General features: G+C 44.4%; 1 protein-coding gene across 3 annotated transcripts in view; it reads left to right on the forward strand.

Annotated features, from left to right (window-relative positions):
* The first annotated feature begins 834 nt into the window (after nucleotides 1-834).
* The window catches only part of MEE18 (maternal effect embryo arrest 18), a 79,427-nt gene continuing 54,058 nt past the window's right edge, over nucleotides 835-26,203 (forward strand). For all 3 annotated transcript variants that reach the window (XM_087671429.1, XM_087671438.1, XM_087671444.1), the window contains exon 1: nucleotides 835-1,181. In XM_087671429.1, coding sequence (XP_087527555.1) covers nucleotides 968-1,181 — 214 coding nt within the window. In that variant the 5' untranslated portion in view covers nucleotides 835-967. The remainder of the gene's footprint in view (nucleotides 1,182-26,203) is intronic.

Consider the following 26,203-nt stretch of genomic DNA (forward strand, 5'->3'; position numbering starts at 1 on the left):
TTGTATGAGTTATGGGTCACATTGTTATGCAACTATTCTTTGCCCAAGTAGCAAGGTATACCTATCTTTTTCTCATCATGTATATCATCATCTATCTATGGGTAGATAGATGGAGAAGGGGCCTACAAGTCATCATGCATGCCTATAAGTAGAATTAAAAGAAGAACTTGACAGTGACTTATACATCCATGAATTTTTTTTTCTAAGAGATAATTAAATATAGTAGTAAGGTTGTCATTTTGGAGCCCCCGATCTCCTTGCCTAATTCCTACTCATTTGGCAAAGATCCCCAAAAAGCCAAGTGAAATTACCAATACCCACCTCAAATATTCTAATAAATAAAATCGCAAGACATAAGCTTAACTGCAAGTGTCAAGCTAGTTAATGTAGAGGGGGTAATGGGGTGTGAAAAAGTTAAGTGTTCCACCATTTGCTCCTTTACTACGAATGTGTTAAGCTAGTTAATGAAGAGGCTTGGGCCAATGGTGTGCGAAAAGTTAAATGTTCTACCATTGGTCCCTTTACTCTACAACAAACAAACGCTTTTGGGATATCAAGGGAATGGGGAAAAATGAACAAAGAGTCGTAAAGGAAGAGAAGTTGGTCAGACTAGGGCCAACAAACAGAGGCTTAGAGTGCTGCCACACGCTTAGTCTGCATTTGCATCCAAATGTAAAGGTGGTTACATATTTAGTAGATAAAAAAGAAAAAGGCATGTCACACGTTGCAAACTTTACTTATTTGACATGTAAAGGTTCAGTAGGTCTGCGCGTGACCTCACTCTTAGACAGAGGCGGAACTAAAAGTTCGGGACTAAAAGTCTCACGTGGGGATATGCGGGCCTGTTTGTACAAACGAGAGGGCCGACAGGATCTTTACATCGAGAGAGAGAGAGAGAGACACACACACACACACACGCTCTCTCAGAAAGAGAGCTCTCGGGAGTCGGGAGGTGTTGCAAATCGCGATGCAATCTTTTTCCACCTTCCGTTCTCCCCGTCATCATCAAGGAGGCCTCGGAACGACAGGAACCTTCCTTTCTTCGAGCCGGCTGGCCCCCATCTCAACCATGAGCTCTTTCATCCGCCTGCCTTCCATTCCTGCTCTCTTTGAAGACGGTCGATGTTGCTTGCATAGTAATGCCATTTCGTCAGCCCCTCCTTCCATGCTCGTCTTTTCGGGTACGTGCTTCCGCTCTTCCATCAAATCTCTCTTTTTCTTAAAGGAAAGGTGCTTGTTTGAATTTCCGCTACCAGAGTACTTTTTTGTACTCCATCTAGGATAATCGGCCAGCCTTAGAGAAAAAGAAAAATGTAATTCTTGAGTGCATTCAATCATTACATGACAACTATAGCATCTGACAGCATTTTTCAAGTACATCCAATATCTGTCTTTCTTATAGGAAAGGTGCTTGTTTGGATATCTGATACTAGAGTACCTTTTTTCTACTTGATCTATGGTAATCGGCCAGCCTTAGATGAAAAGGAAATTGTAATTCTCGAGTGTATGCGGCCATTGTATGGCAGGCATAGCATCTGGTAGAAGAAAGCGTCATAGCAGGCTGTTCTTGCTGCTCCAGGCCCCTCTCCATACAAAATCCCACTCAGTCGGGGTGCTTGGCAAGTACCTTAAAACCCAGAAAGCGGCCTATCAATCGGATTGAAGACGGGTCTACATGAAAAACTCAAAATGGTGACTGATGTAGAAGCATCTGGCTTGGTAAGAATGAGCCAAATTAGGACCCAACCAATCTATTATCACTTGTATTGAGTGACATCCATCACTGCACCCTTTGTTGCAAATAGTCATGCCAAAGGCTATCAACAACTTAGACATATATTTGTGTTGTGACACCTTGTGGTAATTGAAACACTTCAAACCCAAGAAAGAAGTGTAGCCACCAATACCTATCATATCAAACTCTTGGCCTAATAGCACATCGGCATTAAAGAAATATGGTCCATATGACTCCTTGTAGTGAACCATCAACATGAAGAATGGCATAAGTCACCAACCCATTTATCCATCTAAAGTAGAAGTTGTACTTCGACCTCTAGAACTCGTTGCAGAAGAAAGTTGTCAATTTGCTAATACTGATCTCGGGTTGCTTGGGTCAGGCCATAGGGGTCTTCAACAAGTATTAAACTCGATCCTCTAATTTTGGAACATTATAACTTGGTGTCTGGTCAATATAAATCTCCTCCTAAAGAACACCACGTAGAAAGGTTGACTTAGGTCGATTATTAGTTAAACAAGGTGAATTACGAGTTAGACCTTCATTAGTGCTTTTAAAACACAACCCCAAAACTCATTTTATACCAAGCATATATTTTCAGAAATGAAATGTGATCCTTATCCAACTTAGACACATTCCCAACATTTTCACTATCATATTTATCCACAGGAAAACCACGTACATTGCAATATGATTTTTCATTACTTTAGAGATGGTAGAAGCTAACATAACAAGGATAGATTCCCCTTTCAATTTTACATCAAGAGTATGGATCTTGCCCTTAAGTTGAGGAGTTACAACTTTGATATGGGTATCAACCACATGTGATGGCACCAAGGCAATGGTGCTATAAAGAACTCTTCATTGTCCATATAACTTTGAATATGCAAGTGAAGCTTTCCAATGATAGGAGTGACGGGCTTTACATGCTTGTTGTGTCAGAGTGCAGCGATGCGGAAGCGTGGGACCAAGACTGAGAGAGAGAGAACGCAGAGAGAAGAGAGAGAAAGAGACAGTGGAAGATGAAGATCTGCTGTATAAAGTGTGCTGTATACAAAGATATGCAGATATGTACACGGGCGCAGTGCGCGGGATTGCGTGTCTCCACCTCGGTGATGCAACCTGCTGTTCACCTCGAAGTCTGCTGCAGTCTGCTCGATCTTCAACTTGAAATCTGCAGACAGAGATGAAATCTGCACGAGCCTCTAGCCTGTAATCTGCGAACAGAAGTGGAAGAAGACTGCTGGAATATCGGCTATAAATAGCTAGAAACTAGGCGCCAAAAATAGGCAGGTCGGTTGCATTAAATGCAACCAACTATCCAGAAACAGGTTGGTGGCAGTCCGACTGTGTAGTTCGACTGTACGGACAGGATCTGATGGCTAACACCCCCTCTCAGAGCCTGGACGGGGCAGAAGCCTAAGGGATCTGGCATGTCTCCGAAGTAGAGCCTGGGGAAGCGCCTTCATAAACAAATCTGCAAGATTGTCCTCCATCTTGCAGTACTCCACAATGATGGTCTCATCCAGAAGCTTCTCTCTGATGAAGTGGTACTGGATTTCTATGTGCTTCGTCTGGGCATGGAAAACAGGATTTCGTGCCAAGGCAATGCAACTCTCATTGTCGCATTGCAGCAAAGTAGGACGAGTCTGGGGGCAGCCAAGCTCCTCTAACAATCTCCGAAGCCACACAGCCTCACATGTGGTGGAAGACGCAGCCTGATATTCCGCCTCAGTAGACGAAAGGGCTACCGTGGGTTGCTTCTTGCTACTCCATGAGATAACACCTGCACCCAAGGTAAAACAATAACCTGTTGTAGACTGCTTGTGGTCCACATCACCAGCCCAATCCGAGTCGCTCCAACCTGCAAGTACAAGATCTGAACCACCTGTGCCTGCTGGATAATGAATCCCTAAATCAGATGTCCCTCTCAAATACCGAAGTATCCTCTGGGCAGCCTGCCAATGCACCGTCTGAGGTTCACTCATGAACCCCGCCAAGAGCCCAACAACAAAACAAAGATCAACACGAGTGTTGAGGAGCCAAATCAATGATCCAATCAACTGACGATAGCGGGAAGCATCCGACATGGGAGAAGCTGAATGTGAAGTGGCCTTCCAGTTCGGATCCATAGAAGTAGAAATGGTCCGACAATCCTCCATCGCAAAAGAAACCAAGAGCTCCTGTGCATATCTCTGCTGAGAGATGAAAATCCCCCTTTGAGACTGATAAATCTCATGGCCCAAAAAGAAATGGAGTAGACCCAAATCCGTCATCTCGAATGTCTGATGTAAAGCTGCCTTCGTCTCTTTGACCTTCTGTGCATGATCACCTGTGACAATCAAATCATCAACATACAACACAAAAAGCACACAACCAACCTCGGAATTGTGTACATAAAACTGCGGATCGGCCTTGGAACGTCGATATCCCAACTGTGACTGAAGGAACGAATCTGTAGACTTTCCCATTTGAAGATCCAAAGCCAGGAGGCTGCTCGACATAGATCTCCTCCTTCAAATCACCATTGAGGAAGGCCGACTTCACATCCAACTGGTAGACAGGCCATCTCCTATGGCCAGCCAAGGCAAGAACAGCTCGAATAGTCGCCATACGAGCAGTGGGGGCAAAAGTGTCATGACAATCAATCCTTGGGCGTTGTGCAAAACCTTTAGCAACAAGGTGAGCCTTGTGCTTGTCCAAAGAACTATCGCTAAGGTACTTGGTCTTGAAGACCCATTTGATGCCAATCACCTTCTTATTCGGGGGGCGAGGCACGAGATACCAAGTGCCATTCCTCTCAATAGCCTCCAACTCGGCTTCCATAGCTTTCTTCCATGGTGTGGACTGTAAAGCCTCCTTCACGGAGGTGGGCTCTTGATCCTACATAACACGGGTCATCAAACAATAGTTAGAGCAAACAAGCTCCGTAGAATGTGCCTGGTGCCTCCGTGACCGCCGCGGACTATCCTACGGTCCCCACTCCTCAGGGACCCTCTCGATCCCTGAATCACGGAGTGTGTCACGGGCCCAACAAGGAGGAGGCCGGACCTCTCCTCGTCTCTCTCCAGCAGCTGAAGACTCTGGGATATCTACCGGTGGTAACTCCTCGGGGGTAACCGGTGGAACAATAGACTCTGTATCGGAAACAGAATCGGAATCAAAAGGCGCGGGCTCCAAAGGAACTGTCTCGGGAGCCCAACTCTCCCTTGGATCTCCAAGAACGGGATGCTCCTCACCCGTTGCTATGGCCGAAACATCCACGAACCGCACATCTCGACTAGTGTACACATTCCGCTTGACGGGATCATACAAACGATAGCCTTGGGACTGAGAGCTGTAGCCAACAAACACCTGTCTTCGGGAAGCTGCTTCAAATTTATCACGATGAGCCTTGGGAATGTGAACATAGGCATCACACCCAAAAACCCTAAAATAAGAAATATCGGGCTTCGTCCCAAAGTAAGCCTCAAAAGGTGTCATCCCATCAACGGCCGAAGTGGGGGATCGGTTAAGGATGTGGACTGGAGTAGCTACAGCCTTGGCCCACAGAAACTGAGGTGTCTGTCGGTGCTCCATCATGGTGCGCGCCATCTCGATCACACTTCGGTTCTTCCGTTCAAGAATGCCATTTTCTTGAGGAGTGTTGGTGTTAGCAAACTCCTGGTGAATTCCTTTATCTGCACAAAAACGAGCAAACTCATTAGAAACAAATTCACTACCCTTGTCGGATCGCAAGGTCTTCAATCTCCGGCCCGATCGGTTCTTCTCAAAGAGAAGCCAATCCTTGAAGTGGGAGAAAGCCTCCGACTTCAGCGCCAAGAAATAGGCCCAAGTCATCCTGCTGTAGTCATCTACGATCAACATGAAGTACGAGCTTCCTCTCAAGGACTCGTTCCTCATAGGGCCACAAAGATTCATAGATACAAGCTCCATCGGTGAAGTAGACCGCCGCGAAGCTTTGTGGGGAATCGCATCCCTATGTTGCTTCCCACGAATGCAGGAGACGCATGGCTGTTGGCTCACCACTATGTTTAGCAACCCTCGAACAAGCTGTCCACGTGACGCCCTCCGAAGATAATCATAGTTGAGGTGACCAAACCGAGCATGCCATAGCTCTGACTGTGTCTGAGAGGTAAGAAGAAGAGTAGGGAGGGCGGTAGAAGACGTTAATCTGTAGATGCCGTTCTCCTCATATCCTGATGAGAGAACCTTCCTTGATCCACGATCAAGGACTCGCACCGAATCACTGTCAAACTCCACCAAAAGTCCAAGGGAACAAATCTTATGAACCGAAAGGAGATGATACCCTAAACCTGGCACATGCAAGACCTCTGAGGTATGGGTACCACCACATCCATCTGGAATAAGCTGCATCTCACCCCGGCCTGCAATAGACACCGAAGAGCTATCTCCAATGAGAATCTGCCCACGCGAAGGTCGCAATTGGGTAACACCAATTGATGAAGGAGTCATGTGCCGGGAGACACCACTATCAACGATCCACTCTCGAGCCTGGGGAGCTGTCATCGCAGCATCAGAAGCATTCGGTGTAGAGTCCTCAATGATAGCTAGATGAAGAAACGCAGCTGATGAGGGTGCAGCCACCGCTTCAGAATCCTTCGTGTCCTTCTTGTTGGTGTCCTTCTTGTCTTTGTCAGGGCAATCCTTCTTCCAATGGCGAGTCTTTCCACAATTGTCCTTGTTCTTCTTTGACTTGTTGTCCTCTTTCTTCTTCTTTTGGTCCTTCCCCTTTTTCTGAGAGGCTTGACCTGTCAAGGCTTCCGACTTGGAAGCATGCTGTCCCTTCAGTTGTTCCTCTTGGTCCAAGGCCATAGGAATCAGCTCTTCCCACCGAAGAGTAGACTCACGCCCCGAAGCAATAAGGGCGGAGTAGAAAGCACCGAATCGTGGCGGCAATTGGGACAAAAGTGTGATCGTCATGTCTTCAGAGGAAATCGGCTTCCCTGCATTCTGAACCTGCATCTGAAGCTGTCTAAGCTTGTTGATGTGCTTCCGCAACGAAGAAGACTTGTTCAAGGACAAGGTCCGCATCTGCACCTCCAAAGAAACCCGCTTCATAAGGGTCATCCGGTTATACATCTGATCAAGCTCCAGCCATATCTCCCGAGCCACTGTCAAGTGCTCGATGTGGGCTATCACGGCTGTAGTACAAGACAGAAAAAGAAAAGAATGAATGCGAGCATTCAGTTTATCCCAGTGAGACTGTGCCTTGGCCAACTCCGCACGAGCATCGAAAGAGAGTTTGGACTCATCTCTCACCGAGGGTCGGTTGATCTCCTGTACAAGCTCCGCCAAATTGTAGGACTCAAGGATGGCCAACATCATCACGCGCCAGATGCGGTAATTGTCGCCATCAAGCTTTTGATCTGAGGGAAGAGCCGGTAAGACAGGCACCTTCCGGTCCATTATCGTCTGGAACTCCAAGTCAATCTCTGTAGACATCTTCACCTGTAATGCCTTCACAAACGCAAAGGCAGCCCCCTCTAACTGTGAGAACGCAGCCTGCTAGTGCTCTTTCTTCTGCGTCCCATACCTTCTTCACCCGCCGGAGGCGATGAAAAAGCAAAACCTGCACTTGAAAGCTGAAAACTCAGCCTTCCTCCTCTTCAAACAGCAGCAGACAGCAGCAAATCCACCAACCAGACTCCTTTCTCGCGCGCCCACGCTCGCTTCAGCCTTGTTCTGAGGTGCAGCCCTCCTGCTCGCCCTCAAATGCTGGAAACACAGCCTTGTGTCACGATGAAAACTCTACTTCAGGTTGGTTCTTCACTTAGTCAGCCCTTCTACACTGCTCTGATACCATGTCAGAGTGTAGCGATGCGGAAGCGTGGGACCAAGACTGAGAGAGAGAGAACGCAGAGAGAAGAGAGAGAAAGAGACAGTGGAAGATGAAGATCTGCTGTATAAAGTGTGCTGTATACAAAGATATGCAGAGATGTACACGGGCGCAGTGCGCGGGATTGCGTGTCTCCACCTCGACGATGCAACCTGCTGTTCACCTCGAAGTCTGCTGCAGTCTGCACGATCTTCAACCTGAAATCTGCAGACAGAGATGAAATCTGCACGAGCCTCCAGCCTGTAATCTGCAAACAGAAGTGGAAGAAGACCGCTGAAATATCGGCTATAAATAGCTAGAAACTGGGCACCAAAAATAGGCAGGTCGGTTGCATTAAATGCAGCCGATTGTCCAGAAACAGGTCAGACTGCCACGTGGTAGTCCGACTGTACGGACAGGATCTGATGGCTAATATATCATACCAATCTATCCCATGGGACCCATCTCATCCTCTTTTATGCCTAGATAGACAGCCATGTTTGTATTGATAAAATTCGACGGTGCATTAGGATCAAAGAAGATCAATGCATGCTGAGCTCTAACCTTATACCATGCTTTGCAAAGTTCTATTGCATCATCATTGGACTGATATGATGCCACATCAAGGACCAAATGAGCTAAGTTGTTGGGCTTTTCTCCCTTGGGATCTCCCTTATTTTCAGTCTTTTTATTGTGCTGCCCATTGGGGTAGTCCCTCACCATGTGTCCCTCGAGCTCAATAGAATGGATGATGTGCATCAAGTGTGTTTTGCTTTACAGGACTTGAGGACTATGCTTTGGAAGTGATTAGTTGTGTGCTCATATATGTTATCCCTTGGACTAGCGTTCTCATGCTATAGTTGGTGCAGTTAGTTTCTCTTGGGTGGACTTATGCATTTTCCTGTAAGTTATTGGGCATTTTACTGGCTACCCTATATATTTTATTGCTTTCTTTTGTACTATATATGACCACTAGGAAGCCTGCTCTCTATCACTTGTCATTTCAAGTATTGGTGAGAGAGATTGGCTCAAGGAGATACTTTGACAGCCCCTTGTACATCTTCCCTCTTGATTTCAGCATGCATTGACTGTAGATTTCTACGTTCTTTTGTCTCTTTTGCCTCTCCCTCTTCTCTTGTTCATTGCCTTTTAGCCTTGTCCATACACTTCCGCATTCATTGCACTCTGACATGGTATTAGAGCAATGTAGATGATTGATTATGGGCAGACGTGATTGGAAGGATTCTTCACAACAAAAGATTGTGTTTTTAGCCTTCAGAGGCTGAGGTGAACATGTATAATATGGAGAAGCTACAAAGTTGCTATTTTTTGCAGGTTCTTGCTGTTGGTGAAGGAGGAAAGGTTGCATTTTCAACCTTTTGGAGCAGATTTTGAGTTCTCATCACCCCCAGTATGTGAAACTCTTTGAGGACAAGTGGAGGAAGCCCTAGCAAGCATCAGCACCGTGTGCGGAGTCAAAGGGGGATTGCCCTTGTTTTTGTGCAAGTCATTGCATGTACAATGTTGACCGAAATTGATGTGGAGTTTTAGGCTATTATGGATCCTAAGGTCTCCATGTTGCCAGCTCTTCCTTCAAATCAAAAGCTTGATGGGGAGAATTAACGCATTTGGTGCATAATGATGCTTTCTATATTGGAGTCTTATGATTTGGTGGAGCTTGTGATGATTGAGGCTATAGACTATCCTATATCCCGTGATGCCTCTATTTGCAGATGAGAAAGCCGAATTGATAAAGATACGGGCGCATTGGGACAAATTGAATATCTGCATTTGTTCTCTTTTCTCTCTCTCTTCCTAGATCAAATGTACAATTAGATGACCATGATGAAGCGGGTGTCTTTGAGGTTCAAATGAGAACTTTGAGTCCTAACAAGTCTTCTTCTATTTGGGAGCATGTCAATAAGCTTCGGCAAGTGTAGATGCAGGTTTAGAATGTAGGGAAGGCAATTATCTTGGAGGACAGGTCGATGACTCTTTTCTCTTAGTTACCGTTCTGATTTAGTGCATTCTACTCTGCCTTGATTACTTCACGGCGGATATAGACCCTTAAGTGGGAGGAGTTGGTTTCTATGGTGAAACCAGCCTTCCTCCTTGGATAGGTGGTAAATAACCTGATTTAGCACTAATTACAACATATATAAAATTCACATAAACTGAAAATGCACACTTTACCACTTTAATCTTGGACATTGGACACCTTGTTGGCCTTAGAATTGACACCCCTTGCTGCATTTCTTTATCTTATATCACAAATGGAAGGAGTACAATTGAGATCCTTTGATCTCCTCTGCTAATCCAAGTGCCTCTTATAGTAAAAACTGACCAGTAAGTCTCCAAACCAATTTGCCCCTTGGTTTGCTTGGGGATTGGCTTTTACTTTGCTTCTTAAAAGACAAATTTAGCCCCAAATCTGATATTGATTGGTTGGCCTTTGAATCTCTCTGAAATTTCTCAATTTCAGCTGCTAAAATTGAAGTCCCAACCCTTCAATTTTAAGCACACATCCCAAGGAAACCCTAATTTTTGCTACAAATTAGGATGAGAGAGAATGATGTAGAGAGAGAAATTTCAAAGTTTCATTGTGAGAAATGTTGAAAAACTGCTACTATCTTACTCAAATAGCCATGTCATTTATAGCTTAGGACCACCAGAAAGACTGGTGCCCCCTCCTGTATGCTATCATCTACACCTATAGAATGCTGTCACTTGCTCATGGAGAGCTCCAAACTATTGTCAGATCCTGTAGGATTGATGTCTGGTGGCTACAAATCACATTAGCAGCCTCTCCTTGCTCTCTAACAACCTCCTCTCTCACAATGGTTGGAATACACTCCAGCTCGTAAAAACGTTTTTTTGACTTGCACGGGCAAGTTTTGCCAAGTGGCCGGCTTCTAATTCCATTTTCCAGCATTGTCTAGCTTATTAAATTAATTTTCAGAATATTACTTTTTAAAACTAATTTAATAATTTTTCTAGTGCTCAGAAAATTAATTTCACTAGCCAATAATTAAATTGGCTAGGTCAATTTGTCTTCCAAGTATCCCTAAGCAATTATTGGCCCCTAGATCGGCATTAATTAATTAATTAATACCTAGTCTCTAATGTCACCACTGACATTAGTGGCCAATTAATTGGTCTAGGCCCAAATCTGACAGTGAGTACCACCTAGTACCTGTTAGATATAAATTATTGCAACTTTTGCCTTTGGCACCCATTGCATTCTTGGAGTCCTTGGCTTGTTACCACGAAATAAATAACTGCCATGTACATTACATGTGCTAAACAACCTTGCACATTTGATTAATAATTTAATCGAATATTATTAGCAAGATTAAAGCATCGCAAAATTTCACGTCTCCGTAACATATGGTCTTGGATCAAGAGAAAGAACTCAAAGGTTAGAATGCTCCTAAGTCGAAGGCTTTGACAGGATACTCTTCCCAACAAAAAGAAATGAACAAGAAGAAGAAGAGGAAGGACAAGAAGTCAAAACAAGATAAAGCCAAGGAGTCTATTTGCCATATTTGTGGCAAGCCATGTCATTGAAAGAAAGATTGCCGTGACGAGGACAAGAAGGATACAAAGAATAAGAAGAATACAAAGGACTCATGAGCGGTGGATGCTCCTTCATCGCCCCCTTTCTTCGAGCTGATAGACAGTGTTCCTCCTTTGATGGCCCTTGATGAAGCAATGATGACCCCACAATCTTGTGAGTGGATTGTGAAGAGTGGTGCTTCCCACCACACTTCTTTCCATGGGATTGCCCATATGCATCCGACGCATGGGCAAATCCTTGTAGGTGATAGTTCTTCGGACCTATCAAAGACAAAGGTGACAGCTGATTTTAGACGGGGCAAGGTGGTGCCCACACATTAGAGATGCTCTATGTATTGGGTCTAGGGTGTACTTGTCCAATGTGCCATCATTGTAGTACTTGGTCTTGAAGACCCACTTGACTCCAATGATCTTTTTATGAGGAGGCTTCGGTACGAGATACCAAGTGGCATTCCTCTTAATCGACTCCAGCTCTTGCTCGATCGCTTTCCGTCAATGATCATTTTGTAAAGCCTTTTCACGGAAGTGGGCTCCTGATCTTGCATGACACGAGTCATCAAACAATAATTAGTATAAACAAGTGCGGTGTGGTATGCTTGGTTCCGTCGAGAACGTCGCGGGCCATCCTGCAGCTGCCACTCCTCGGGGACCCCCTCAATCCTTGCATCATGAAGAGTGTCACGAGCCCAATGAGGAGGATGGATCTCACCTCATCGCTCTCCATCTGTTGAAGTTTTGGGAAGGCCTAGCGACAGCAGGGGAGAATTCTCAAGAGGCACAAGCTCTAGAGGAACAGTCGATAGCTGTGCCCAGCTATCACCAAGATCTCGAAGAACAAGGTGTTCCTCACCCCCCTCTGAGGTTGGAACTTCCACGAACCGAACATCACGGCTCGTGTAGACATCTTGCTTAATCATACAATTGGTAGCCTTGAGATTGCAAGCTATAACCCACAAACACTTGTCGTTTGGAAGCCACTTTAAATTTGTCATGTGGTGTCTTCGGAATGTGAACATAGGCATCCCACCCAAAAATGCCGAAGCAAGAAACATCTAGCTTAGACTCAAAGTATGCCTCATATGGAGTCATACCAGCAACAACGGAAGTAGGAGAACGATTAAGGATGTGAACTGCGGTAGTCACACCCTTTGCCCATAGACAATGAGGTGTCTGACGATGCTCCATCATGGTATGGGCCATCTCGATCACACTGCGATTCTTCCGCTCCAAGATGCCATTCTCCCGAGGGGTGTTTGTATTGGCAAACTCTTGGTGAATACCATGATCTGCACAAAAATGACCAAGCTTTGTAGAAACAAATTCTCCGCCCTTATCTGATCGTAAGGTCTTCAGCTTCTGGCCCGATCGGTTCTCCTCAAAGAGCAACCAATCCTTAAAGTTGGAGAAAGCCTCTGATTTCAGCTTCAAGAAATAAGCCCATGTCATCCTACTATAATCATCCACAATTAGCGTAAAATACAAGCTCACTTGAAGGGATTTTGTCCTTAGGTCCACAAAGATTAGTAGAAACAAGCTCCAAGGTGCTGAAGACCGCCTCGAAGCCTTGCTGGGAACAACATCACGAGTTTGCTTCCCATGGATGCAGGATACACAAGGATGCTGGCTTACCACAATATCCGGCAAACCTCGAACAAGCTGTCCCTTGGACGCCTTGTGAAGGTAATCATACTTCAAGTGGCCAAACTAAGCATGCCAAAGCTCAGATTGAGTTTGTGTGGTAAGAAGAAGAGAAGTCAAGGCAAAAGAACATGGCAACTCGTAGACTCTATTCTCCTCATAACTTGAAGAAAGAATCTATCTCAATCCGCGATCAAGAATCCGAAAAGAATCCACATCAAATTCGACCAAGAGGCTGAGGGCACAAATCTTGTGCACTAAAAGTAGATGGTACCCTAGAGCCGGCATATAAAGCACCTTGAATATATGGGCACCACCTCGTCCATTTGGAATAAGATGCATGTCACCCCATCCCTATATTGGAATTGACAAATTGTCACCAATGAGAATATGGCTATGCGAAGGCCGCAAATGAGCAACACCTGCTGAGGGAGTCATGTGCCATGTGATACCACTGTTAACAATCCACTCTCAAGTGTGAGGTCGGCAATGCAGCATCAGAAGCTGTCAAGGTCGAAACCTCAACCACCTTCAAGTGGAGGAAAGCAATTGATGAGGGAGCAGCCACCGCTTCAGAATTGTTTGAAGATTTCTCCTTCTTCTCCTTCTTCTTCTCCTCCTTGTCGGGGCAATCCTTTTTCCAGTGACCTGTTTTGCCACAAATGTGACAAGTAGACTCTTTTCTTTGTCTTTCTTGGATTTGCCCTTCTTCTTTTGGTCCTTCCCCTTCTTTTGAGAGGACTGATCAACCAAGGCCTCAGATTTAGAAGCATTGGTCCCTTTTAATTGCTCCTCTTGGTCGAAGACCATAGGAACCAACTGTTCCCACACCGAAGATTCTTAGAACGCCCTGAAGTAATCAAGGCATAATTAAAACCATTGAAACGGGGGGGTAACTGTGAAAGAAGAGTTATCACCATTTCTTCAAAAGTGATCACCTTCCTTGCGTTTTGAACCTGCATCTGAAGCTGTCTCGGCTTGTTGATATGCTCCCACATAGAAGATGACTTGTTGATACTTAATGGTCCACATTTGCACTTCCAAAGAAACTCACTTCATGACAGTCATCCAATTGTACATGTGATCAAGCTCCAACCATATCTCTCGGGCCACTGTCAAATGCTCAATATGACAGATAACAGTTGTAGTACAGGAGAGATAAAAACGAGCGAGTGCGAGCATTGAGTTTGTCCCAATGTGCCTAAGCCTTGGCCAACTCCTCCTTATCACTAGAAGAGAGTCGGGACTCATCTCACGAAGAAGAATGATGAATAGCCTTCGTAACAAGCTTCGCCAAATCATAGGACTCCACAATGGCAAGTATCATGACCTGCCACATGCAGAAATTCTTGCCATCAAGCTTTTGATATGATGGAAGAGCCGGTAAGACGGGCACCTTCCGGTCCATGATTGCTTGAAACTCTGTCTTGGCCTCAGAAGACATCGTCACCTACAATGCCTGCACAAAACACAAAAAGCAATCCCCTCTGATTGTGAGAACACATCCTGCTAGGGCTCTTTTTGCTCGGTCCGCTCCTTCTTCACCCACGGAGCACTTCAAGGCCCAAAACGCAGCCTTCTTCCTTCTCTAAGAAAGAAAAAACAATAGTATCTTCAGCAAATCTTCTCCTTTCTCGCATGCCTACGCTTGCCTCATTCTTGTTCTGATGCGCAGCCCTCCTCCTTGTACTTGAATGCTGAAAACGCAGCCTTGTGTCGCGCTGAAATCTCCTCTTCAGGTAGGTACATCCTAGGTCAGTTCTTCAATGCTTTGATACCATGTTAGAGTGTAGCAATGTGGAAGCGAAAGACCAAGACAAAGAGTGAAGAGAGAGAGAGAAAGAGGGAGTGGAACACAGAAAATCTGCAGTGAAGAATGCTATATAAGGATGCAGAAATATACACGGGTGTAGAGAGAATATCTGCGTATGTCTCCACCTCGAAGATCTCAGTTTCTATCAGCTCCGAGGGCAGTCTCCATGGTCTGCAGCTTGAAATATGTGAAAACAACTGTTGGAGACTGCTGAAATCAGGGCCAATAAATAGACCAGTAAAAATGCCAAAAATAAAGCAAGTCAACTGCATTTAATACAGCCAACTGGACAATAGCTGTCCGACCTGCACTAGCCGAGTGTGCCACGTGGCACCTGCACACTTGCGCTCCTTGCCGCCTGCTGTATGGACTGACTGCCACGTGGACTGCCTGAGAAACAACAGAGGAACTGCTCAGATCTGAATCTGTGTCCAGGGAACGCCAATCTCTAACATCATCTCCTTTCAATGAGCAAGATTTGTGTTGTAGGTTCAACAATCCACTTTGATAAGGACTCCTTTTGAGTTCTTGATGGTGCATCTTGATAAGTTCTGTGCAAGACATGAGGAGAATGGAGTCTACAAGATGTGGTCTTCTGCTTTTTCTTCTCTTCTTCTTTCTTCACAGACTCTGATTCGAGTTTTGGCATGCTCGGTTTGGCCACCTCAACTATGAATACCTTTGAAGGCAACTCATGGTCAACTTGTACATGAGTTGCTAGAGATTGGGGTGAGCCACCCACCATATGTATCTTGCATTTGCGGCAAGCAACATAGAGATGCTATTTCTAGCAAGGCTTGATGACGGGCTAAGAGCCCTTGGAGCTTGTTTCAATAGACTTATGTGGACCCATGAGGATGGAATCTCTTAAGGTGAGTTTGTATTTTATGCTAATTATTGATGATTTTAGTAGAATGACATGGGCGTATTTCTTGGCATTGAAGGCAAAACCATTCTCATATTTTAAGGATTGGTTGATCTTTAAAGAGAACAGGTCTGGTAGGAAACTCAAGACCCTGTGTTCCGACAAGGGAAGGGAGTTTGTCTCCCAAGAGCTAACTCGTTTTTATGCAGATCGTGGCATTCACTAGGAGTTTGCCAACACAAACAAACCTTAGGAGAATGGCATATTGGAGCGGAAGAATCGCAATGTGATCGAGATGGTGCGGACTTTGATGGAGTAGGAGCACACATCTCTGCGTCTTTGGGCCGAAGTAGTGGCCATCGCTATCCACATTGTTGATCGATCCCCTACCTCGGCTATGGTTGGTATGACCACTTTTGAGGCCTTGGACAAAAGTTGAATCTCTCATTTCAGGGTGTTTAGGTGTGAGGCCTATGTTCACATCCCAAAGAAGAAGAGAGACGAGTTTGAGTGGACTTCCAAGAGATAGGTATTTGTGGGATATAGCTTGGAGTCCCAAGAATTTAGGCTTTATGATCCCGCTTCTCAGGAGGTGTGTACGAGTTGAGATGTTTGATTTGTGGAGTTTCCAGCTATGCAGAGGAGGTTGTTGAGCATCCCATTCTTGGAGATCCAAGTCATCGTTGGGAACTTGGTCCAGTGCCTTCAGAGTCTTTGCCTATTGAGGCTCCACCATCAGTGTAGGAGGAGATTGCTTCACCACCAGATTCACCCATTGAGTTGGCCCCGGTGGATCTTCGAGAGACTTTGGCAGAATGAGGGCGGTGGGGGGAGTATCGGCCTCCTCCTTATTGGACTTGTAATACACTTTGTGATTCAAGGATTGAGAAAGTTCTTGAGGAGTGGTAGTCTAAGGATGGTCCACGACGTTATAAAACTAGCCTCCCTTTTGTGGATGGGTGGTAATTCCTTGATTACGACTTAGTTACGATAGTAACATTTATTACAAAATTGAGAAATGCAAAATAACTTACAATCATGGACAATGGATACCCTGTTGCGGCCCCCAAAATTGGTGCCCCTTTTTGTATTTCTTTAACTTAAATGAAGAAGAAGTTGATGTACAATGGGATTCTCCCAATCCCTTTCAGTATTCCAACTCCCCTTGCTGTCCAAAACGACCAACAAGTCTTCAATCTAATTTGCCCCTTGATTCGGTAGTCAATTGGCCTTCACCGACTTTGATGGAGAGGAAAATGCCCCAAATTCATTGATTTTCTGGACCTTCCACTTGAATTCGACTAAAGTCAACTTCAGCCCTATTGAATCCGAGTCTTGGAGCTTCCAATTTCTGGCATGCTTCTTGAGGCTGCTACTAAACCCTAATTTCTACTCTGCAGATTGCGGTTTACAGTCCAGAAATTAAAAATTTCTCAGCCTCTAGTGATCTCAATGTTGTAATCTTTGGAGCAAGGTTGTAGACAGGTTGGGAGATTTAGAGGGAATGCTGAGGAGAGAGAAAATTCAGACTTTCTTTGCGAATAAATGAAGAAAATCAGTCATTTACTACTGTTGCCTTGTCTCAACAAATTGCAGATGCAAAGAACTGAAGAAAATTAGTCATTTACTGTTGCTACCCTATCTCAACAACCTGTAGATGCTGTCACCTGTTGTTGATTGGTCTTCTCTTGCCCTTGGTTGCCTCAGAAGATCCTCCAATGGCTGTAAATTAGACCAACAACATCTTTATCTCTCTTGCAAGAAGTTAGATGCACTAAAATGTCTCTCTCCAGCATCTAAAGACGTTTTTCAGTCTTATATAGGCATTTTTGACAAGTGGCAGCCTTCCCAAATAGTTTTTTCAGCATATCTATAGTTAAATATTAATTTTCAATCTTAAAATATTGAAAATTAATCTAATAAATATTTTGGTGCCTTGAAAAATAGTCAGACTAGCCAATAATTAAATTGGCTAGGCAACTTCCATTTACGAGTGTCTCTGCGCCATCTTTGACCATCAAATTGGCATTAGGTACCATCAAACGCCACTTCTCTAGTGTCACCAACTGACATTTATGGCCAAATGAATGACCTAGGCCAACAACTAGCACCTAATACCACCAAGTATGTGTGCGATATAACTTATAGCAACTTTTGCCTTTGACATTCCATGATTTCCTCGGGTCCAGGGCTGATGTAAGGCCATTTCTACTCTTATGGATCCGAATTGGAAGGCTATGGTCCATGCAAATTCACCAATGGCAGATGCTTCCTGCCATAGGTAGTTGATTGGGTCCTTGATTTGGCTTCTTAATACTCGGGTTGATTTTTATTTTCTTGTAGATTTGTCGGTCGGGTTCATGAGTAAACCAATACTAAAGAACCTGACTTCGCAGGATATCACCTTTGGAGAGGAAGTAACTCCTCTTTTCTTGCTTGGGACTCTGAATGAGTCATGGGATGTATTTCGCACTGCCCTATGTGCCTCTAGTGCTACTTTGAAATTGAATGATGTTGAAAGTGCTCTTCTGCAGGAAGAGGTTAATCGCAAAAACTTGGATGCCTCTCGTGTTTCACATGCTTTGACAGTTAGAGGTAGGAATGACAGGAATGAATGTGGGAATGGCCAAGTGAATGAACAATGAATATACGGTGCTCATGCAGTAAACACACTATGCAATGAATACTGAACCTCGAACTTTTGTATCTCTGGGGGTTATGAGCTATAAAGTGTATTGTACTCCGAATAGATCTTGAATTGCACCAACGGTAGTCTCCGAGTATTGAACACCAGCAAACACAGCCAAGGAAGGTTGGATCTGATGCAGATGGCAATGCAGGAGAGGGAAAGACTAAAAACGTAGGTACTTGAGGAGAGAAAATTTGCACAACAGTTGTTAGGTGCAACGCAACAGACAAAGATAAGAGAATGTTAGGGTAGCAGCCATAAAGTGTAAATGCAGCATTCTGTTGGAAATAAAGGCCCTCGTGCCTTTAAATGTGCTTAGGTGTGAACACACCCTTAGCACTTGTACTTACACATATATATCTATCTAAAAACCTAAAGTGGTACACTCATCATTGTACCCAAAAATCGTGCACACACTCTACTCTACTCTCTCTCACTCTTTCTGTCTCTCCGCGCATAAGGAACAACGATTGTCTCGATCTTCGTGCCAGCCCGTTGCTACAAATTGGTATTAGAGCTGCAGTTGAGGTGTTCATACCTCTCGGAGTTTGAGCAGGACAGGCGAGTAGGCCGCGAGGTCGTTTTCTGACCTGACAAGCAGTCGTGTAGCAGTCAGTCGTCAGGCAGCTGATATGTTGTTCGACTAGGCAGCTGACGTGTTGCCAGTTGGACAGGCGACACTGACGGGAGTTGTGGCTTGAATCAGGTGGCATTTTGTCACATGTGATAGGTCGTGAGGTGCAGAAGGCTCCAATGAGGAGAGTGTGCGACTTGACCAGTCACCAGGCGAGCGACGGAGACAGGGTGTCGAGCTCAACAGCTAACGAGCTGCACACGCGACGGGCCTCCACACGTGATGGAATAGCAGGTACCAAGCGGCAACCTGCACGGCAGGTCTATTGACCATCGTTCAACCTTTTTTTTTCCTTCAAAATTCTTTTTCTTGAAGTTCCCCTACCGAGAGTTCACATGTGGAGGCACACCTTCAAATTTTCGTGCAATCCAAGCCCAAAAATTTGGGGCTTTTTCCGAATTTGGGGATCTTAACGCAGAACTGGACAATCTGACTCGGCAATTGCAAAGTCGGTGCACATTTGCCCGGGAATTTTGGGGCTTTTTCACATTTTAGTGAAATTCTTTCAATTTCACTTAGTGCACGCAAGGCTAGGAAAATTTGGGGATTTGCCTAGATTTGGTGCGAGCAAGATGCAATAGTGATATTTGTCTAAAAAATTGCAGGAATTTGTGACATTTTGCCTTTGACATTTGGGGCTTTCATGTATATGCACAAATTGGGCTGAAATTCACCCAATTTCTTGACATTGATGTACATTGGACCCCGTGCAATTTGGGGCTTTTGCAGTTTGGGCAAAATTTGTGCATCATTTGGTCATTTTATGTACATGCAGGTTCAATTCCATGTAATTTGGACATCCAACACTTGGAAAATTTGGGGGTTTTACTAAAATTGCTCTATTTTGGCAAAATTGGCACGTTCTATGCATGACAAAGAAAATGCAGATGTGTGGTTGATACTTTGAGCACAAAAATTTTGGGGCTTTTGACCGTGCGTGCCAAATTTTATGCTCGTGGGTACATGTGTAATGTGATGCATATGCCCTTGGAACAATTGTGATCAGTTGTAGAATGCTATAGCACATGGTTTGGTGCTTCTGAAAATTTAATTACAGATCTGAAATCTGTGCTTCTACGTGGTCATTTATTGCTGGTTGGTACTTGTTTGTACCTTGGTCACTTGGGTGACAGTTTGGGCCTGCATTTGCTGATTTTTTTGTCACATTTGGGCTGAAAATCATGGCTGGCAGTAGTGACAGCAATAATCTCATGCACATAAAGAAGCTTGAAGGAGCACATAACTTTGCAGTTTGGCAAAAACAGTGCTACAATATCCTGTTGCAAAAGAAGCAGGCAAAGCCGATTAAAGCCAAAGGGGCAAAGCCTGCGGACATGGAACAGGAAGATTGGGATGAGTTAAATGAGCTTGCACGCTCAACCATCGAGCTATCGATTTCTGATGCCTTGCTGTTTAACATTGAAGGTTTGGATTCTGCATATGCTATATGGACTCGACGGGAAGAATTGTATGCACAGAAGAGTGCTGCAAGCAAAGTGTATTGGCTGAAAAAGCTTATGGATTTGCATATGAAAGAGGGTACAACAATGTCTACTCACTTGAGTGAGTTTAACTCCATTTTCAGCTAGGTGGTTGCCTAAAGTTCTTTATTGATGAAGAATTTAAGGCTAATTTCTTGCTTTGCACTCTTCCAGAGAGTTGGGATACATTTAGGACCGCTATGAGCAATTCCAATGCGATTCTTTTGTATGCTGATGTAGAGAGTGCTCTACTCATGGAAAAAATGAATCGGCAAAACAATGCATCTAGTGCTTTGCATACTAGGGGTAGATCATAGCAGAATGGCAAATTTGATAGCAAGGGACGCAATAAATCACATGGCAAAGATGTTGAATGCCACCATTGTGGTAAGAAGGGTCACTTTAAATTTCAGACAGAGACATAGATTTCAGACAGAGAAATGAAAACCAGTCTCTAATGGGGTGGAGACAGGTTTACAATCCTCCATCTGAAATCTATGTAGAAGCTGCCCAATGTACTTCGATTGTGACATCACAATTCCCCCCTTAGATCGAGCAAATTGAATGCCCAAATAGTAGTGCAACTGGCCAAGATCAGTCATGGAAAAAGACTGCTGTAATTCCTGCTTGAAATCTGCAATTTTCTCGGGATGTGGCCCAGTGAGAATCATATCATCCACATAGAGGATCAAAATCAGCAAATCTGCCCCCCTCTTGCGGATATATAAAGTCACTTCTGTAGGACTATTCTGAAAGCCAAGGTTGAGCAAATGAGTGTGTATCTTGTCATACCAAGCCCTGGGTGCGTGTTTCAATCCATATAAGGCTTTCTTAAGCCAGCATACCTTGCGTTCAGACCCTTCAACCTCAAAGCCTGGAGGTTGAGCAACATAGACTTCCTCTGCCAAAAGACCATTGAGAAATGCTGTCTTTATATCCAACTGATGTACCTCCCAATTATTATGGGCAGCCAGGGCAATAACACATCTAATGGTGGTGATGCGTGAAGTGGGGGCAAAGGTCTTTTCATAATCAATGCCCTCCTTCTGAGCATAGCCTTTGGCCACAAGACGGGCTTTGTACCTGTCAACTGAACCATCAGCTTTTCTTTTTACCTTGTATACCCACTTAGTCTCTACTGCATGTTTGCCTGCAGGCAAGTAACATAACTCCCATGTTTTGTTTGCATGAATGGAGTCCAATTCATCCTGCATGGCTTTCATCCACAATTCATTTGAGAAGGCATCTTTGTGACAAATAGGCTCCTCATCAAATGCTATAGCAATCAATGCATGAGCAACTGAGTTTGCCAAATCTCTTTTGGCTGCAGCTCTCGTACGGGCCTGCAAAGGAGCATCTAACTTGTTGTCCTTCAAAGTTTCAAAGAGCCAACGAGGAGCTCTTTTAGGCTGTCTAATATCAGCCAATTCTTGCTCTACTGCCTCTTCCACAGTGTCCCTAGTAGCACGTGGCATCTGTGTCAAAACAGGTGGCTGTCCAGACTGTGTAGTAGGCTGTAAATGAGCATTAGGTGGAGGAGCATAACCCTGTGGTGCATCATCTGAGGCATCAGATCCAAGCAATGGCACAAGAGTATCAAAAATATCTGAGACACCAAGTGTAGACTGCACTTTGCAGTCCCGCAAGGGCATGGAAGATGTCTCATCAAAGATGACATCTCTACTGACAATTACCCTCTTGGTGGAAGGCTCATAATTTGTAACCTTTACTCTCTGCACTGTATCCCAAAAATATACATTTTATAGCCTTATCCCAGCTTTGTCCGCCTCTGTGAAGGCACATGTGCATGGGCCAAACACCCAAAAGTACGCATGTGAGAAATGGTTGGCTTGTGTCCTTTCCAAGCCTCATAGGGTGTGATTGTTTTCAATGCTTTGGTGGGGCTCTTGTTGAGCACATAATTGGCACACATCACTGCATCCAGCCAAAACATATTGGGCAAATTCTTGCCCTTAAGCATACACGTGGCCATTTCCATAATTGTCCTATTCTTTCTCTCAGCAACTCCATTTTGCTGAGGAGTGTAAGGCACTGTACACTCATGATGAATACCATGGGATGTGTAAGCATTATATTCCTTTGATATATATTCACCACCTCTGTCTGATCTCAAGTGTGCAATCTTCAAGCCTGAATCATTTTCAGCCAAGGCAATGAAATGCTTGAAGCAGGTAAACACCTCTGACTTGGACTTCAATGCAAAGATCCAAGTATACCTGGTAAAGTCATCAATGAATGTCACAAAATAATAGAAACCTCCAGTTGAAGCAGCCCGCATAGGACCACACACATAACTGTGAATCAAGAATAGCTTGCGTGATGCCCCAACTCTACCATCCTTAGGTATGACAAAGCGGTGCATCTTGCCAAGCAAGCAAGATTCATAGACATGCTTATGAGGAATCTGCATCTGTGGCATATCTTCAACCACTTTAGGCAACCTTATCATAGCATTAAAGTTAAGATGTCCAAACCTCTCATGCCACAAGTAAGTATCAGGCAAAACATCTGCATCAACTGCATGAGCATCATGAGCTGAACTGTCATATGCATCCAAGCTGTACAAGCCCCCCTGAAGAGTACGAGTCAATACAATAGCATCGGCATGACTCAAGTCATAGACTGCACACCTATGCCCATCAAAGACAATCTGAAATCCACATGTAGCTATGGCTGAAATAGAAATCAGATTTTTTCGTATGCCTGGAACATACAAAACATTCTCCAAAGTGACAACACTGCCTGTAACTGATATAACAGCCACCTGCCCAATACCCTTAACCATATAAGATGCATTGTTGGCACATGTCACGGAACCCCCCTTTGGGGCATCAGTAAGAGAAATAAACAAAGTTTTACAGGAGGTAATGTGCTTAGAAGCACCATTGTCAAAGAACCATGTAGAGGCTGAAACTGTCATACAAGCATGTGAACTTGTATCATGCACTGGAGGATTGTAATGGCATTGAACAATGAAGCCCCAATTCTGATCCCTGGCATAATTAGCTTGCTCATTAGCATGCCCATGTGTATTTGCATCAGTGCCAGAGGTAGATGTGACTGAAAGTCCAGCTTCTTTCTTCTTCTTTTCAGAAGCAATCCTCTTCCCACATTCAGCAATTTCATGGCCCGGCTTCCTGCAATAATTGCACCTCTTTTTTTTCTTTTGATCACCCTGAGAGGATGAAGTAGAAGGCTGATTAGTTGCTGTATTTTTGGGGACAGATTTCTGAAATCTCCCCTTATTCCGATCATTGGCTGCAAATGCCTGATCCGAGTGGATACTGGCATTCCGATTCACACGGCTCTGCTCCTCCTGCAGTAAAAGTGCAACCAATTGATCAAAGGAATAATAGTTGGCATTGCCCATGGCAACCAACCTCAAGGTAGTGGCGAAATCTTGGTAAGAGTCAGGCAACCCATCCAATGTGCCTGATACAAGCTGTGAGTCAGGGATGTCCTCATCAATATTAGTCAATTGCTCCTTTAAATCTTGAATAGTTGTAAGATATGCATCCATATTATCACCCTCATTCAGACGAGTATCCTTCAGTTGCTTGCGAAGATAAGCAACACGGGCCTCATTGCGTACCTGATACAAGGAAGCAAGCTTATCCCAAGAGTCCTTAGCAGTAGTGCATGATCTGATATGAGGAACAATACTTTTTCTGATAGACAGAGCAATAAATGCTTGTGCTTTAGCATCACGGCCATCCCACTGTATCATCTCCTGAGTAGGAGGAATGAAGGCATCACGGGAAGAACCAGTGGATGTAACATCACTGGAAGAAGGTGTAGCCTGCTTGACGGGCCTAGGCTCATTGCCAGATACTAGATTCCACAAGTTCTTGGAAACCAAGACATGCTTCATCATGAATGACCACATAGGGTAGTTAACCCCATCAAGCTTATCATCAGCACCAAAGGCCCCAAAGAAATCATCTTTGCCACCAGCCATTATGCAGACAAATGCACAAGAATGACAAAAGCAAAGATTAGGAGAGATTAGGAGCCTCAAGCTCTCAACTGCAAATAGCAATTATTGACTCCACAAGCCTCAAGGCTTTCCAGGCATAAACCAACTGTATGACCAACTGAAATCTGCCAGCAATATTTGAATGTACCTGAAAAGACAAATCCCCACAGGCAAAATTCAAACTGAATGCAGGAATTTCAGTCAACCAGTTGACCGGTCAACCCTAAAAGTCAACACTGGTCAAACACACAGTAAATCAGCTTTGACCAACTCGCCACCAGTAGATGTATGTCTGCAACAGCAAATACTACTGCTGTAACTACAAAACCACTCAATAAACAAGCTGTTTTGACCAAAACCGGGGCAGTTTTGACCAAAATGGTCGTAGTTTTGACCACAAATGTCAAAATCCAGCAAGACCAAGGCAAATGGAACTAGAACAGAAGGACGACCAGATCTGCACCAAATTTGACCCAAAACAGTCTCCGAAACCCTAAAACCAGAAGTGGTTTTTGCAAAACCGGGGGTGGTTTTGGAGCAGAAAAGTGATTTTGACCTGATTTTTGCACCCACTAGGGGCGTCCTGACTTGTAGAACACAGCTATGCCAAAAAGTTTGCACTTTGTCAAAACCGTTGTGTGCAAGAAGTGGTTTTCTGATGCAGCAGGTGGTTTTGACAGAAAACAGGCGGTTTTGGCCCAAATGAAGGCTGTATCAGCTTGAATGGAGTCCCCCAAGGTTGGAGAAGCAGCAAGAAGGATGGGAGATCAGATTTGAAGCACTTTCCTGCGACAAAACTTCGAGCAATGGCTGGAAACTCTAGGAAATGGCGATGGGAAGCCTCCTGGGAGTGATGACCAGCAAGAAGAGGAAGCGGGAGGGTCAGATATGAAGCAATGAAGTGATGATAACCCGCTCTGATACCACTATTGGGTGGAGTGGACAACGGAAGCAACAGGAGACGGAAGGCAAGAAGCAAAGCTTGCTGCTGAAGTTGTATTATTGAAGTTATGAAGAATACAAAAGATACACCTAATATAATGAAACCCTAACCTAACATGATGAAACCCTAACTAGGTGTCATACATGTACTAGGTATCCCAACTGGAACTAGTACTAAGTGTACCATAGGTCCTAACTGATAATATCTAGGCCTACAAGGCACATACCAAGGAATGAGTGACACCTATGGATAGCCCATAGAGTGGCCTACAAGGGCTAGAAGACAGATGATAGCAAGGAAGAGAAGAAAGAGGATCAACCCAAGAAGAGCAGTGTCAAAATTGAAGAGGTGAATGTAGTCACTCATGACAGTGAGGACAGTGCGAATGACGTACTTTTGGTCTCTTCACACTTTGGTGCACATGCTTTACTTGCAGATACAGATGAGGACATGCATACCTGGATTCTCGATTCAGGTGCTTCCTTTCATGTCACCCCTCATCGAGAGTGGTTCTCTGCCTATACAGGGGGTTGCCATGGTGTTGTCCATCTTGGGGACAACTATGCATGTGACATTGCAGGTGTTGGCAGTGCGTAGTTTCAGTTTCAGCATGGCTCTGTCTTCACACTTTAGCATGTACGGCATGTACCTCAGCTCGCATAGGGCAGCTAGATAATGATGGTTTTCATACCACATTTGGTGATGGAAAATTGAAGATCTGTAAGGGATCTAGAGTAATTGCCAGAGGTTGTAAAAGTGATACTTTGTATCCTCTCCATGTATCTAGTGTGAGTGATTATGTTGTTGCCGTGACCGAGCAACCAAGTGTTTCTTTGTGGCATGGCCGGTTGGGACACAAGTCAAATAAGAATGAAAGTGCTTTCTCGTTTGGGTTACTTGCCTTGTCATCGTTATGCTGATTTTGAGCATTGTGATCATTGTATTTATGGTAAACATGCACATACGTCTCACAAAAAGTCTCTTTCTTTGAAA

This window comes from Lygodium microphyllum, chromosome 3, assembly GCF_053477565.2.
Source record: "Lygodium microphyllum isolate KBCC chromosome 3, Lygodium_microphyllum_v1.1.10, whole genome shotgun sequence".
Taxonomy (NCBI): Eukaryota; Viridiplantae; Streptophyta; class Polypodiopsida; order Schizaeales; family Lygodiaceae; genus Lygodium; species Lygodium microphyllum.